The sequence below is a fragment of the Leopardus geoffroyi genome, chromosome B1, assembly GCF_018350155.1.
Source record: "Leopardus geoffroyi isolate Oge1 chromosome B1, O.geoffroyi_Oge1_pat1.0, whole genome shotgun sequence".
In the NCBI taxonomy this organism is placed as follows: domain Eukaryota; kingdom Metazoa; phylum Chordata; class Mammalia; order Carnivora; family Felidae; genus Leopardus; species Leopardus geoffroyi.
The window spans coordinates 21094323-21110334 of NC_059327.1; the positions used below are offsets into that span (position 1 = coordinate 21094323).

Genomic DNA, 16012 nt, shown 5'->3' on the forward strand with positions numbered 1-16012 from the left:
GCGATATCAATTTTCCTTTTTTTCCCCCTCTCTCCCCTTTGATTCTTTTCTCTTCCTTCTCTTCTCTCCTTCCTTCCTCACTTGGCCAATAACTCATACCTATCTTATAAACTCAGGTATAAAAATTAAAATTCAAATGACCCTAACTCTCCCATATATTATCTTGGAGAATGTAAGAAAAATAAGAGGTCAAATAAGAACTACTATTTTCTGTATTAAAAAAAACACAGTCATAAATATCCATCTAAAAGTACATATCTGAAATATTACTTCTTGGTGAGAATTCTGTCGGCATTTTATAGAAAACAGAAGAAATAGCATATACTTCTCTACAAAGGAGTAAGTTGTGATCTGTGTTCCCTGACAAAATGTCTCATCTTACCCATCTTCCACACATTAACTTTTGGTAATCCTTTGATTCTTTATAGTTCTCTTCCCAATCTTTCATGAAGACAGCAATTTTATCCTTCATAATATTTGTTGGATCTTTATTTCCCTTCTCCTTAGACCAACTATTATTAACTACTAATGACTAGTTCAATGTTATAGAGACTACATCTCGTGATTTGTCTTTTCCCTCCCACACGCCTTCTTTTAATCCCTGTTTTTCTAAAGTGGTCTCTTTGCTATGGTGATTACTCAGGTCTTTCTTAAAAACTCCAACATGTAAGGTATCTTCCACTTTAAATGATCTCAGATTGGTGAAATTCTTTAGTAAGACTATAGGTCTTATTTATATTTATTTAGCTTGGATTTTCCTAGGTAATCCCCAGCATATAACCTCCTTTAACTGGTTTGAAAGAGCTCTACTGCTTCTTAGTTTGCTGACAGCTCCCAGGATTTTCAGGAGTTGGAATAACTTAGAAGTTTCCTGTAATATATCCAACTTGTTTGAAGATCTGATCGCCAGGGAGAAAACACCACAGCCTGGAAGCCAGGTGTCCCATACTATCTTTTAAATATACCTTATTGAACAAGCAGATGATGGATGTTGAGGAATATGAGTGGTGCCAGCCTTTAAGAACTCCCTACTGATAGCAGACAGGTATAATTTTCAAAAGGCACTCAAAAGGCACTATTACTTCCACCAGTGGCTTTAGGTGGAGGAGGCAGACTGCCATAAGGACAGGATTTAAAATCAGAAGATCTGAGTTTATGGATCTTTTGACCTTTAGCTTCCTTATCTATACAAGAGGCACAAACCTACCTATGACAATGAATGTGAGGATAAAATTAGGGTATGAATGTAAGTCAAGTATACAAGTGTTATTATTGGCAGTCATAAGCTGCTCTGGTGTAAAGCATTAAGACCGTTGGGAAAAAAGAGATTTCTCATGTTAATTATAAACATTCTTTTGTGATTGTGTATCATCAAGTCTAATCCATCATTATCCATGGAACAGCTTAAGGAAGCAGGGGGAGGAAATATTTGAGAAGGCATGACTAAATGGAGCATCAAGTGGAAGCTCTATCCAATCAGAAGTCAGCATGAAAAACGGGGTGGGGGGGGTATCCATCTAGAAGCTAGAGGAAGGGAATGTGGGGGAGGTATAAAGTGGGTAAAAAGAGGGGCCATGGTGTTCTAGAAAAAGCTGCTTACTTCACAAATAAGCAGTGGTGTGGTGATCACATAAGACGGTGAGCTCAAGTGTCAGATTTCTGGCTTCGGATCCTGAATTTTAACCGCTTAGTTAGGTGACCTTGGGAAGTTAACCTCTCTGAGGACATTATTACCCTCAGGAATAATAACAGTACCTACCTTGAAGTGTTGTGAGGCTCAGGTAACACATGTAAATCATTTAGCACTATAACTGGCATACTGTAAATGCTCAACAAATGTTGGCTATTGTTTATTTTTGCCAAATCAATATATTTCAAGAAGTTGAAAAAGGACTAGACGAGACAGAAAAGATGATAATATTGAAGCTTAATGCAAAAAAAGTTTTACATGGTGCACTCTTACTTCTTTTGTTAACTGAAACTGCCCATATATGTTATATAGACCTGAAAAAAAAAGCCTTCAAATGAGAACACCAAAAGTTAGTGAACTCCGATAACACCCTCATGAAATGTTTTCCTTTAGTGCTGTGATGTCCTCTACCTCAAGACCTGACACAGTGAAATGAGATGGCTTTGTTTTACACAGGTTTTAAATAATGACCTCATTCTTCCAGCTTTTCTCATGCCCACTGAACAGAGCAGATCTTCGTTTACAGTCTTTCATCATCAAAATCTTATTAGACTTAGGTTGCACTTATCCAGATAATCCAGACCCACAGAGGCATAAGTAACAGTTTGACATTAGAGAAAAAAAATTAGAAAATGGAAATGGTGAAAACTTTTCTCCCCCCATTCAATGAAACAGAGCACTGTTGGGAGTCATTGAAAACTATACCAGTGCCCTTAGTATCCTGGCAGTGTTATGTAACTTAAATCACAGGGGAGTTGGGACAAAATAGAGACTTTATCCCTTTGATTCTTGTGCTCATTGTTAAAATAAAATGAATTCAGGTGTTTTCATAACAAAGCAAGAAAAAGCCACAAAAGAATCCTATGGCCATTTATGAAAGACCCTTATCTTTTGGGGCTTAAAAATTACTTTAAAAGATTTCATCAAAAATAAAATAAATTAATACATTTGCATGGAATTAAAAATGTCAAATATTACAAATTTTTAAAATATCTTTCAACGTATTTTTATTGATTACAGTGGTATAATAATCTTATCAAACTCTATCCAAGGGTGGCGTTATCAAACAGATTTCTAAGCTTTCTTTCAAACTAATGTGAATTCTGAAATACTGATACTATAAACAATTCGATGTACACTGGCATCAGTAGGAACTGATAAGGAATTACGATGAGCTGTAACTTAACTACAGTTAATTCTCAATTATCCTCTCTCATGTGGGACGGTAGTAACAGAGATAATCCCCAAATAATTATTTTACTTTAGAAGACAATATAAGTTTTGTTTTCTTCTTTCTTCTATCCGATCTACTTTCATGATGTTTGAATCAATTCATTAAATAATCTAGCATCTTATGAGTGAAGTGTAGGTTGATCATAGCCAATAGTGTGCTAGTACACAAGCTCTTTAGGTAAAAAACCCCCAACAACCCCGATTTGTAGTGTTGGCCAATTTCTATGGTATTAATTCCTCTATCATGGCTACTTTCAAGGACCAACAGGATGTCATGGAATGTTGAATTGGGAAGAGATGTGCAGAATTAGCTCTAGGAAGCCATAAAATCTAGCTCCAGCACACCTCTGATGAGTGAAAAACATCTTCAAAAGGTCTTATGCATACATATAATCTTTGAGTATATGTAAGAGCTGACTGGTCTTCTGATATTAAACCTCCCCAGATCTGGATTAAATTCAACATCGAATTAGCAGATTGTGTCCAACTGTGGGAATTTCTTAGATTAAAGACAGGCTGGAGGCTGAGAGGTGGATAGTCTCCGATGGAAAGAGAGCAGGGACACGACTGTTAGTTTGAAGCTAGGTCCCAGTTGGGCTGTAGGACTCCAGGGCTCATGTCCCCAGTTGCTCTTATTTCAGGCATTTACTACCACGTGCCTGCACAAATGATTACAGAAGTAAGTACTTCTAACATACCTGTAAATGGAACATCAATGACCACTTTATGCCTTAAAAATGGTTCAAATTAAAAGGTAATTTTAAAGGGTTAATTACTGGTCATAATTACATCATATTTACATATCAGAGGTAAACTGGAGAAAGGGAAAAATGCTTTATTTATGTTTTTGTATTTTAAAATTGAGCACAATTGACAAAACTAACATTGCCAAGTGTTTGCCTAGCCTAGGGGTGCCAACAGAGTACACTCTATATGGGTAACAGAAGTCACACCTGGATTCCTGTTCGCGCCTTCAGATTTTTAGGTGTAATTTTTAAGTCAAAGTTTAGGGCTGCCTGGGTGGCTCAGTCGGTTGGGCGTCCGACTTTGGCTCAGGTCATGATCTCGCAGTCCGTGAGTTCAAGCCCCACGTTGGGCTCTGTGCTGACAACTCAGAGTGTGGAACCTGCTTCAGATTCTGTGTCTCCCTCCCTCTCTGTCCCTCCCCAACTCACACTCTGTCTCGCGCTCTCTCTCTGTTTAATAAATAAACATTAAAAAAATGTAAAAAAAAAAAAAAAGTCAAAGTTAGAAAAAGAAATGAGAAGCTAACTTTAAAGACAAAAATAATGAAAAATACATCTCAGTATTTACTGAAAAGTTCTTTGTGGTAAGACTGACAGCCATTTCTAATAGTTTTTAAATATTAATAGAAAATATAAAATAGTGTTTAATGCAAAAGACATAGCCCATCTTTAAAAATGACAAATCACTAACAAAACAAAACAAATGAAAAATCCCTAATAACAGCAGCATAATGAGTCGGTGGTGGGAGCACCCCCCTGGGTGCAGTAATAAGGTGCATGTCTCTAGGGAATTCAAGAACAATAATGAATAATCGTCAGTCCGCTTTTTAATTTTCCATGCACTGGCAATCCTAAACAGTGTCAAGTTAAAATATCCCTCCCTTCCTTGACTGACTTCTCCTAGCATACCTCCCCTATCCCCCTTGGTAAGCTACACGCTAATATTAGGAAATTTAATATTGAAATCTACCATACACTAAAGCATTAGCTATCTTTTACCAAGTTAAAAGTTTCAGCCTTCATGTAACATTGCAAATTATAAGGTTAAAAGATTCAGTGAAACAATAAAATAGTACTTTCAAATTTTCTGAAAGTGAGCCTTAAGTTAAAAATAGCAATATTTCTTTTTAATTAAGTTGGAAAGTCACAAGTTGATTTAATATAGACCACTATAGGTGGCTTTGCAGCCACTGCCAGCACAGAGGACATATTCGAACATACCGTTCGGACACGGGAATTACTGCTTTACTGGAGAAAAGGGAAAATATAAAATTATTGCTGGTTTCATCATTGTAACTTTGAAATGAAATGAAGACCAGATTTACAAAACGGCAAATAGTACAACGTCCTGCTTGAGGTTTAATTGTACCTCTGCGAGGTCTGAAAAGAGTGCTTGGCTTGTATTACGTCTCAGTGTATCCCAATAGCTTCTGGAGACCAGTTCCTCAGCATCTGTCTTAAGTACCTGTAGAAGTTTTAAGAAGTACATCTGAAATCTAAAGAACAGTCACAAAGAATGATAATTTATACACTTTAAGTCTCTTCTAGCCAACCTTGAAAAGAAAACACATTAACTTACCTGTTTTGTTTTCTGCTGCGCACAACAGTATTATATTACATTGCTGGTAAACCCGGGGTATTTTTTCAAAGGTGTAATGGTATATAACCACTATTTCCACGTACAATGTGGCTTTGTCAAAAAGAATCGCATTCCTCGGCCCTCCCCCATGCTGCCTACTGAAACATGCGTAACTTCTAAGAAAGTGTGAAATAAGCATTTTATTCACACCTTATGTGAATTCATTTGGAGAATATTTTGGTAATTTTGTAGCAACCTATAAAAATGATACTTAATTTAAAAATCAGTTATTGTTGCCTAGTGTACATTGTGTCGGTGCATCAAAGAGTCAAAATGACCACATTCATATTTAGAGGAACAAAGCTGAAACTAATCTAAAACATATACAAAATAAATATGCCAGTTTAGGTTAAACCACCTAAAGTTACTCAGGGATTTGGTAGCTGTGTCTATTGTGAATAGATGAGGGACTTCCTAATCTTCTATCTCAGTACTGGCTAGTCTGAAGAAGGCGATGGATACCAACAGTAAGAAATGCAGTCTAGTCTTCATATGAAAATGCAGAACTACAAGCTTAACTTGGGTCTCTGCAAACAAACAAAATTACACGCAGTTTCTGGCACGGTTTATCAGGGAAGATTTCACAGGTGCTCAGGCTTGGTATTCTGGTTATTGTGAGAAGAAAATGCTGCTCAGTGTACTTAGGAGCGGCTGATGATTTTTATTTTTGTGTGTGTTAATTTTTAAAAGTCTGGTGCCATTAATAAAATCGTAATGCATTTGGGAATTATTTCAACACACTAAACTTTACTTCATTATTATTAACTAGAAAAAAAAACACTGCTTACTGCTCATATTTTAATAGAATCTTAGATGTTAATAATAACGTATAATTTAGCAGAAATCACTTATATAAACATAGAGGTACTTATTACCATCTGTGTAAATGCAGCAATATACCAGAGGATCTGCTCATCACCCCCTCTAGTAACAAAATAAAATGTAACTAAGCAATTATAAGCCAAGCGAGTAAAATCAGCTGAATTTAGAACAAAGTCCATGTCTTTATATAAGTATGGTAGAAGCTCAGTAAATGTTAGCTAGATTAGGTACTCTGCAAAGATTATCTTAATATTTTCAACATGGATACATTTTTTTATTGTAACTGAGAAGGTTATGGTAAAGAAAGGGATTGTTAAACCTACCAAACTAGAAAATAAGGCTTACTACCCTGTTATTTGGAGGGTAACAGGAACGATTCACTTTGTGAAGCCATGCCTCTCTCCTTCCAACACTGGTCACCATCACCGCTCAAGCACAGGCACACACACATGCACACACACCAACACTGATGACATCAGAAGGATGTTCATAACATATTAAGGGATACAATTAGTTTGATAGACTATACTGATGTGGATCTTTACATTTTCTGAGCATAGAAAAGACGTAAATGTATTCAAACATACTGATTATCTCTGAATGATGAGATTGCGATATATTTTATTTTCCTCTTTTTGCTACCCATATTTTAAAATATTTTAAGAATGTATATTTATCTATCAGGATAATATATTTTTCAATAAAAATATCTTACTTAGAACATAACAGCTTAATGGTCCCTCCTGTAGAAAGCTTTCACACTCAACATTTAGCTCCAAAGATTAAATTATGATAGAATATATAACTGAATTGCTATAACTGCCAATATATGTTGTTTTATCCATAGGCTTTTAGATTATAGAGTTTCTGGGGAAAGGGACAATATTCTTACAGCAATTATTGTCATTCCTCATATTAATATGTCATTCCTTGTACTGAGGGGGAAAAAGCTAATACATCAGTGATTTTCTTGGCACAGTCACAGGTGTGTTTGTTCAGGAGACAGGATTTAATTTTCGATAATGACTCAGGGATTAATTTGGGGGATGAAATCGAGGGTAGATTTTCAGAACATGCAAAACTAGTAGAAAACTTTAATACCAGAAAAATATAACACAATATTTAAAACAAGCTTAAAGTAGCAATGAAAATCAGCCTAGATTTTAATAGCAAGAAAGGCAAAGCAAATACAAAACCAGAATATATGCAATGCAGGCTAAGAAAAGACTGAGAGGGGAAATGCCCAAATATAACTCACTAAGCATTGTGATGGTTCTTAAATAGATATCATGATGCTTTGATATGTAAATGTGGGAAAATTTGCAAAGACTTCTTGAAGTCTTCTCAGTGCCTGATTACTATATGAGCTTTAGGCCTCCTTACTAGAATGTTGTTAGGTGTAGAAATTATTAAAAGAGGTAACAGAAGACATAGTTCAGAAGAACTTCAAAAATGAATGGCAAAGACAAAATGATATCCCACATGTACTATACTTTTTAAGACTGATATATTTTTTTTGCTTAATTTAGAGCCTGTTATTAGAACTTCCTTAAACTTTGAAGTTTGGTCAAGAATTTCCTCTGTCTTTTTGGATGAGCCAAAGTAGCATCCTACTGAAGGCATTCCATGACATTAATGATACAAAGGATAAAAGGAAGGAAGGAGCAAAGGTCTGAAAATTCCTATGTTGAAATACTAACTCCCAAGGTGATAGTATTAGGAGGAAGTGGGGCCTCTGGGAGGTGATTAGGTCACTAGGGCAGAGCCTTCATGAATGGGATTAGTGCTCTTATAAAAGAGGTCTGAGAGAGTTCATTAGCCTCCTTCCACCACTTGAGGATCCAGTGAGAAAGTGCTATTTATGAACCATGAAGTAGGCCCTCATCAGCTACCACACTGAATCTGTCAGCAACATCATCTTAAACTTCCCAGCTTCCAGAATTGTGAGAAATGTTTGTTCTTTATAAGCCACTCAGTTTAAGGTATTTTGTTATAGCAACACGAATTGGCTAAGACAGAAGGAAAAAAAGGAAGGATGGAAGGAAGGGCAGAAGGAAATAAATAAATAAAATAAGGGAGAAAGGAAAGACAGAAGGAAGAGAAAACAATTTAGTAAAAAAGACGACTGATTTCAAGAAGGGAACATACCATTGTGGTAAGCAGAATAATGGCTCCCTAAAGTTGTCCACATGCAGATAGGCAAATACCTATATACAGTTAGGATCTGAGAAAGGTTATACTTAGAGATTAGGCACACTGGAAAAACAAAAACAAAGCAGCAGCCCATGGAATCAGACAGTAAATTGTCTTTACTGTTAGTGATACTCAAAAACATACATAGAAAAATAAAAGCAAACAAATAAAAAATAATCTGGGCCACTATGACAACTATGGCCTGAAAAACTATAATCCAAGAATTGTAATTTAAAGTTACATAGGACTGGGGCACCTGGGTGGCTCAGTCAGTTAAGCAGCCGACTCTTGATTTCAGGTCAGGTCATGATCCCACGGTTTAGGAGTTTGAGGCCCGCATAGGGCTCTACACTGACAGTGTGCAACCTGCTTGGGATTCTCTCTCCCTCTCTCTCTGCCCTCCTGTGCTCTCTCACTCTCTCTCAAAAATAAATAAACTTAAAAAAATAAAGTTACATAGGACTGCAGTTCTTTCCAGTGTATCACAGAATAACTCACAGCCGCACCCACACACATACACATACACACACACCCCCTCCTGGAAAAAACACACCCTTAACCCAGTCCTTAAAGAATCTCCACAGACACATTCCAACAAATCTATACTCAAAATACAAAATTACTAAACACAAAAGAACATAAACCACCGTGAGTGAGACCCAGCAGAAACAACAAACCATAGAACAAAACCTGCAGACTTCAGATATTGAAATTATTAGGTATGGAATACAAAATAAGTTTAGTAAGTTTAAAGAATATAAAGCTGTATTTGAAAGGACTTTCCAGTAAGAACAGACTACTGAAAATGAATTGGCTGATCAGAAAAAAGAACCAAATAAAACCTCTGGACATTAAAGATGGAACCACTGAAACTTAGTATCATATTATACATACCTAAGGAGAAAATTAGTGAACTGGAATATAATGTGAATAAGTTATACAGAACGCAACATGAAAAGAAAAAAAATATGGCAACTTATTAAGGAGAAGTTAAGAGACATAGAAGAGAACATTAGTATCTACGAAAGTTCCAGAAACCAGTAATAGAGAAAATGGGAAAGAGACCATATCCAGAGAGATACTGGCGGTGAATATTCAAGAATTGATGAAAAAATACAATCCCTGTATTTGAGAAGCCGAATACATTTCATGCTAAATAAAGGCAAAAAGGTATACTGTAGTCAAATTGTAGAATACAAAAGGCAAACAGAATTTTAAAAGTAGCTAGAAAGGAAAACAAGATTAACTACAAAATAATAATTAGACTTGGAACTGACCTTTCAATTTCAATAAAAGAAGCCAGAAAACTGGAATGATACCGTAATTTGCTGAGAATAAATGTCAACCTATACGATAGATCTAGTAAGGTTATTTTCCAAATAAGGGCACAGATATACGTGTGTGTGTGTGTGTGTGTGTGTGTGTGTGTGTGTGTGTGTTTAGATGGTTAAAAGGTATAAACTTCTAGTTATAAAGATAAAGAAGTCCTGGGGATGTAAGGTACAACATGGTGACTATAGTTAATAACACTGTACTGTATAATGGAAGCTGCTGAGAGAGTAGTTCTCAGCACAAGGAAAACAATTTGTAACAATCTGAAGTGACAGAGGTCAACTAAACTTATTGTGGTAATCACTTTGCAATGTATACATATATCAAATTATGTCATACACATTAAACTGATACAGTGTTATATGTCAATTATATCTCAACAAAATTAGGAAAAAATAAGAGCAAAACAAAAACATTTCCAGGGAGACCCTCACTTGAAGATAAACTTTCTGAGATTAAGACTGTGAGATTTAGGAGGGGATGAGATTAAAAAGGGGATTAATAAATGGCAGATATATAAGTAATTCTAAGCTAACACTGAGAGTATATATTTAAGAAGCCTAATTTGAAGGATTTAAAAAAATGACAAAAAAACAAACTTTGTACAAGTTCAAGTGTCCAGGCCAGGAGGGGAATGGGAGATATCCAAGCACTTTAAGACTATTTTTTAGGGAAGAGGTGAAGATATGGCATATCTAAGACTTCATTACCGTAAGTATACTTATGGATATTTATGGAAATATAGTGAATGTCTTCTCAACTAATATAGGAAAATAAAGAGGAAAAATTGTGAAAATAGAGGAAATATAGTGAATGTCTTTTAAACTAATATAGAGGAGAATAAAGAGGAACAATTAACCTTAGTTAATTCAAAAGAAAGGTAAGGAGAAGAGTATATGGAATGGCTAAAATAAATCTAAATAAATAATCCCAGTAATGTAAATTGACTGAAATTTTCAAAAGCACAAATTATCACCCCACATAAAAAAGAACCAATAAAATACATAAAATATATGCTTTTAAAAAAGACATATCAGGGGCGCCTGGGTGGGTCAGTCAGTTAAGCATCTGACTCTTGACTTGGGCTCAGACAATGACCTTACGGTTTCTGAGTTTGAGGCCCACATTGGGCTCCACGCTTACAGCGCACAGCCTGCTTGGGATGCTCTCTCTCTCTCTCTCTCTCTCTCTCTCTCCCTCTCTCTCTCTGCCCCTCCCTCCCTCCCTCTCTCTCTCTCTCTCTCTCTCTCAAAAATAAACTTAAAATAAAAAAGACACATCAAAATGTAAGGAGAGAGACTGAAAAAGATGTACTAGGCTTCCATTAATGACAGCCAACCTTCTCATTAATAACTGAAAAAGCTGGACAAAACACAAAGTAGATACGTCTTCTCACAAGCATCGTAGAGACATTATTTGTCTCCGCTGCTGTGTAGACTGATGGTGCCAAAGCAATGGTGGGGAGACCTGCTTGCTCGCTGCCTTAGTACAAGAACAGCACTGGCACCAAAGACCAAAATCATGACATTCTTCGGTTCCATACACTCACATGAAAAAAACTTCACTTCAGAATGTATTTGCTGTGAATGTATCCGCTGCACTTGCATGTTAATAGTTATAAAATACAATTTTTTAAATTCACCTGTGAGCACACGTCTCTTTAATATTCACTGGGATGAAACTAGGAGCATAAAACACTTCTGTGTTCTCCAGCACAGCGGTTGTCTTGAGAAAAAGCATGTGTGCAAGGGCTTGTGTTGCAAGGTGAACTGGTCAATTTTTTTAGGAACTGTCATTTTTGCTTGGAAGAACAGTGGGTAGAAAAACTACAGTTATTCAGACTCTGGTATCTGGCAGACATTTTTTTGAACCAAGCACGCCTGTCACTTCAAGGGAAACGAATGATAGCATTTGTTGCCAAAATAATGTGACTGCAGCAGACTGAACGCAGAAGCAGCCACGAGAAACCAGCTGTCTTCTCTTAGACCAGACACTACACAGGTTTGCGAAGAATGTGAAATACCACTCTCCTCACTACGTTTTTAAAGTTACTTTAGAAAAATGTTTATGTTTATTATTTTTAAATGGATTAATAAATACTTTTAAATTTCTTGGTGTTAATTTCTAATATGGCAAGTACGGACACAACCAACATAAACCAAAGCTCTTTTGGGTCCTCTATAATTTTCAACAACGTAAAGGGGTCCCGAGAACAAAAATGTTCGAGGAGTGCTGCTTACAGCAACAAGAGGGAGTGAACTAGGACTGGATGCAACAGTGCAGATGACACCAACAATCTGTCGTGTCAAAGAAGCAGAAACAGAAAAACTCCTGTAATATGATCCCATTCACACGAGGCACAAAAATGGGTCAGACTAAACCACGTTGCTGAGGGTGCATTAAGTAGGTGGTAAACCCACACGGCAAAGCAGTGATTTACATAAAAGTCATGACTATGGTTATCTTACGGAGGAAGGGGAGGGACTGTGACTGGAAAGACCTATGAAGGGGTGTTTGGGGGCACGGCAATGTTTTATTTACTGATCTGTGGGTTATATTTTTATTATTATTATTTATTTTATATTTACATTTTATTTGCCATAAGTTTCTGAACTAAAAAATATATTGTATCTTTTAAATTATTTTTTTAAGTTTGTTTTTATTTATTTTGAGGGAGAGTTAGAGCAAGTGGGGGAGGGGCAGAGAGAGAGGGAGACAGAATCACACACAGGTTTCTTGCTGTCAGCACAGAGCCCGCTGCGGGGCTTGAACTCACAAACCGTGACACCATGACCTGAGCCGAAATCAGGAGCCAGATGCTTAAATGACTGAGGCATCCCTGAACTAAAAAATATATTTTAAAACTAAGGGAAAGCTTCATCATTACTACAGGAAAAAACAGAAAACAAAACAAAATATGGGGCGCCAGGGTGGCTCAGTCAGTTAAGCGTCTGACTTTGACTCAGGTCATGATCTCACAGTTTGTGAATTCGAACCCTACGTTGGGCTCTGTGCTGACAGCTGAGTCTGGAGCCTGCTTCAGATTCAGATTTTGTGTCTCCCTCTCTCTCTCTCTCTGCCCCTCCCCAGCTTGTGCTCTCTCTCTCTCTCTCAAAAATACAAATAAACTCAAAAAAATAGAAAATAATGCAAAATATTAATAAGACTAGAGGTGATATATTTATTTTGACAACTATATTGATTTTTAGGCAAAAAAACCCACCATTTCTAGAGATCTGGGGATAGTATATAAAGAGACAATTCAATTAACTAAAAAGTTGTAAGAAATCTATATTCTTGTGAGAGGCAGTAACAATGCTTCAAAATATATAAAATTTAAAAATAACAGAATTACAAGCAGAAATTAAGTCTATCGTTGTAATGTATAATTTAAAATACTAATTGAAGAGCAAGCTGACAAAAACATTAATAATGATAGAGGTTTAAAACACATATTAACATGTTTGATCTTACACAGAATACAACCCTGCACCCCATATTGGAGAATACAGAGACATTGTTTTAATCATGTCAAAAACTGTATAAAAACTGGTGCATTTTCTGACTACAATGGGATCAGAGTAATTAAAACAATCTTTAAAAAAGTTTTTAAAAATCAAATAGGGTATTTCAAAGTAAAATATACTTGATTTTGCACTATTTATTCTTCTGCATTTTTTACATTTATTTTCATTGCTGTGGCCAGATAATCAAGAGCTGAATATATGAGAAACACGGAAAGAATCACAGATGTTTGCAACAGAAAAGGCAACAAGGTAACTATCTTCTTGGATACAAAGGAGTATGCTCAACCTTATAGGATGGCAAGAAATAATCTGACATAACACAGGCAGAATCTACTGTGAGGGTGACTGAATTTTGTAAGAGGCTCTTACAGAGGCCACAGAATCTCTCTACAGTCAAAGTTAGGAGGGTCCCTGCACCTTTCCTGAAGGAACTTCTTCCTAAGGTAGGATCTCCGGCGGTATTCAGCTCCATGAACTATACTCACACTGTGCACTTTAGCATTCCAGCTGATGTACAATTTTGAAAACTAGCACATAACTGCCAGTAAATTTATAACATCGTACTAATACATTTGTGCACTACATGCATTAATGATATTCGATATAAATTTTCAGGCCAACTGACCTTTTTTTCTAATTGTAAACACATTTTCCTTGTTTGCTTGCATTGTTTCGAAAATAATCATACCTTTCTGAGCAAAAACTGCTCTATCAGATGGAAAAAAAAGTCAGTTTATATAACCAACTAAGACCTAAGGGAGTTAAAAAGTCATGTAATCCATTTAATAAGACTGGATAAAAATGACACCAAGTTACACCACTTTAAAATATGTATTTTATATTCTTAGATGGAAAAAATATTTTCAGCTAAAATATGTGATAAAAATTTTAAAATATTACAATAAGATGAAAATCATATATTTGCTTTCTTATTAAATACACACGCATAATAAAAATGAAATAGACAATTTAAATCTACTTCTCAATATTATTCAACTAATGTCTGAGTGATTGCAATTTGTATGTGTAGTTTAAACTAGAGCTATGTTAGTATCTATTTCCTTTTGACAAGAGTACTCTGAAAATCATCTATATGAAAATCATTTGAGTTTAAAGGAAAAATATAAAATGCCACAGTTGGAAAAATGGCTCATTCAATGACACATGAGATTAGAAAAATAAGTAATAAAGTCACAAGTATTAACATTTATTAAGTTTCACAGTACATACAATCTGTGAGATTTTCCTCTCTCTTTACCTGTCTGCACCCCCCCCCCCCCACTCGTTCTCTTTAAATAAATAAACTTAAAAAAAAAATGGAGGCACCTAGGTAGCTCAGTTGTTTAAGTGTCTGGTTCTTGGTTTTGGCTCACGTCATGTTCCCACAGTTCATGAGTTCTAGCCCCACACAGGGCTCTGCGCTGACAGTGTGGAGCCTGCTTGGGATTCTCTCTCTCTCCCTCTCTCTGGGCCCTTCCTCGCTCTCTCACTCGCTCTCTTTCAAAATAAATAAACAAACTTAAAAAAAAATAACCTGTGAGATTTTCATTTTATATATTCTTACAAAGCTTTGAAATGATTAACAGAGGAACATTAAAATTTTCAAGAAAATGGAAAACTGTATTTAATGGAAAAAGTAGTGAACTTTGTAGTAAAAATTTAAAACACTTGTAAGGTGTCAAAACAAGTAGTCAGAAGGGTCCCATGGACTTGGGTTGTTCTCCAACCCATTCTAGGTCCATTGCTTGTGACTGAAGCAAGATACCGTGGGTTTATTTTATGTTGAATCATCCTCCAGTGTATGTTCAAAGCTAGAACAGAGTTAATTTTTATAGTTTGGAATTCTGGCTAAGTCTTCGACACAGGAGACCGCACGCCTGCTTTGCACACTGTAACTCTAACACTTTCAGCAGGAGACGGAGTCAGTAACCCTGAACTCAGGGGCTTCTCTCAGGGGGACTTTGTTTACTGAAGGATCCTTCTAAATGACTTAAGGATCCTTGGGGAAACTAAATGAACTGTGCATGTTTACATTCAAAAGGGGCCATGGCCTATATGCTCCGTTGTTAGTAGCTGGGCTAACCAACAAGCTCGGAGTTTCCAGGAGGAAGGAAAGGAGAAGAAAACTGAGCATAAGCATATCTGGAAGATCCTTTGCAGAACTGTCAACTTTTTCAAGAAAAGAAGAGTCTGAAAGTGGTAATCCTCTTCGAGAAATAACATGATATATTAAACATGTCAAGTATCATAGCAGACTTTTGTACAGACCACAGGCCGTAGGCAGGCATTCAAGATTTTAGAAAAATTTTAGAGAAATAGTGATGACCAAGAAAAGTCTATCTATTAATATTCCTCTTTATCAGAACTGAGAAAAGACTGTTATCAGACGGAGAGATCTAGTACTTAAAATACCTGTGTTCTGCAGGAGCATAGCCTGAGAATCTGCTCCATAATTTGTATTTAACTCTTCAAATACTGCTGAAAAATATAAAATTTTGATTATTCTATCAGAGCTTTTGGTAGTTGTTCACTCACCTTTCCCTTATTTTAATCTAAAGTTAAAGATATACACCTGCTTTGTAAATTTTAGTCTTCTTATAAATCTAGGAAGGAAATAAAAAAAAATTGGCTTGGCCGCACCTTATTATATTCAATAAATTCCTCAACATTTTCAATAGTAGATATAGCTGGATACAAAGAAATAACATCATCAAGTACAACAGGTGAGGGATATTTACATAAAGAACATTTAAAGTATTGTACATACACTATTAGTAGGAGAATGGAATCCATAAAGTTGAAGACGCTGACATAGAGCACAAAGGGCCAA

General features: G+C 36.0%; 1 protein-coding gene across 5 annotated transcripts in view; it reads right to left on the bottom strand.

The window, feature by feature from the left end:
• The window catches only part of MICU3 (mitochondrial calcium uptake family member 3), a 112593-nt gene that overhangs the window by 19986 nt on the left and 76595 nt on the right, over nucleotides 1-16012 (bottom strand). For 4 of the 5 annotated variants that reach the window (XR_006706614.1, XM_045455052.1, XM_045455035.1 and 1 more), the window contains 2 exons: nucleotides 15950-15988; nucleotides 5039-5134 (listed from right to left, as the gene is read on the bottom strand). Coding sequence is in view for 4 of the 5 variants with exons in the window: in XM_045455052.1 (XP_045311008.1) it covers nucleotides 5039-5134; nucleotides 15950-15988 (135 nt within the window). In the remaining variant the exon portion in view is untranslated. The remainder of the gene's footprint in view (nucleotides 1-5038; nucleotides 5135-15949; nucleotides 15989-16012) is intronic. The other variant, XM_045455043.1, reaches the window with a different exon arrangement.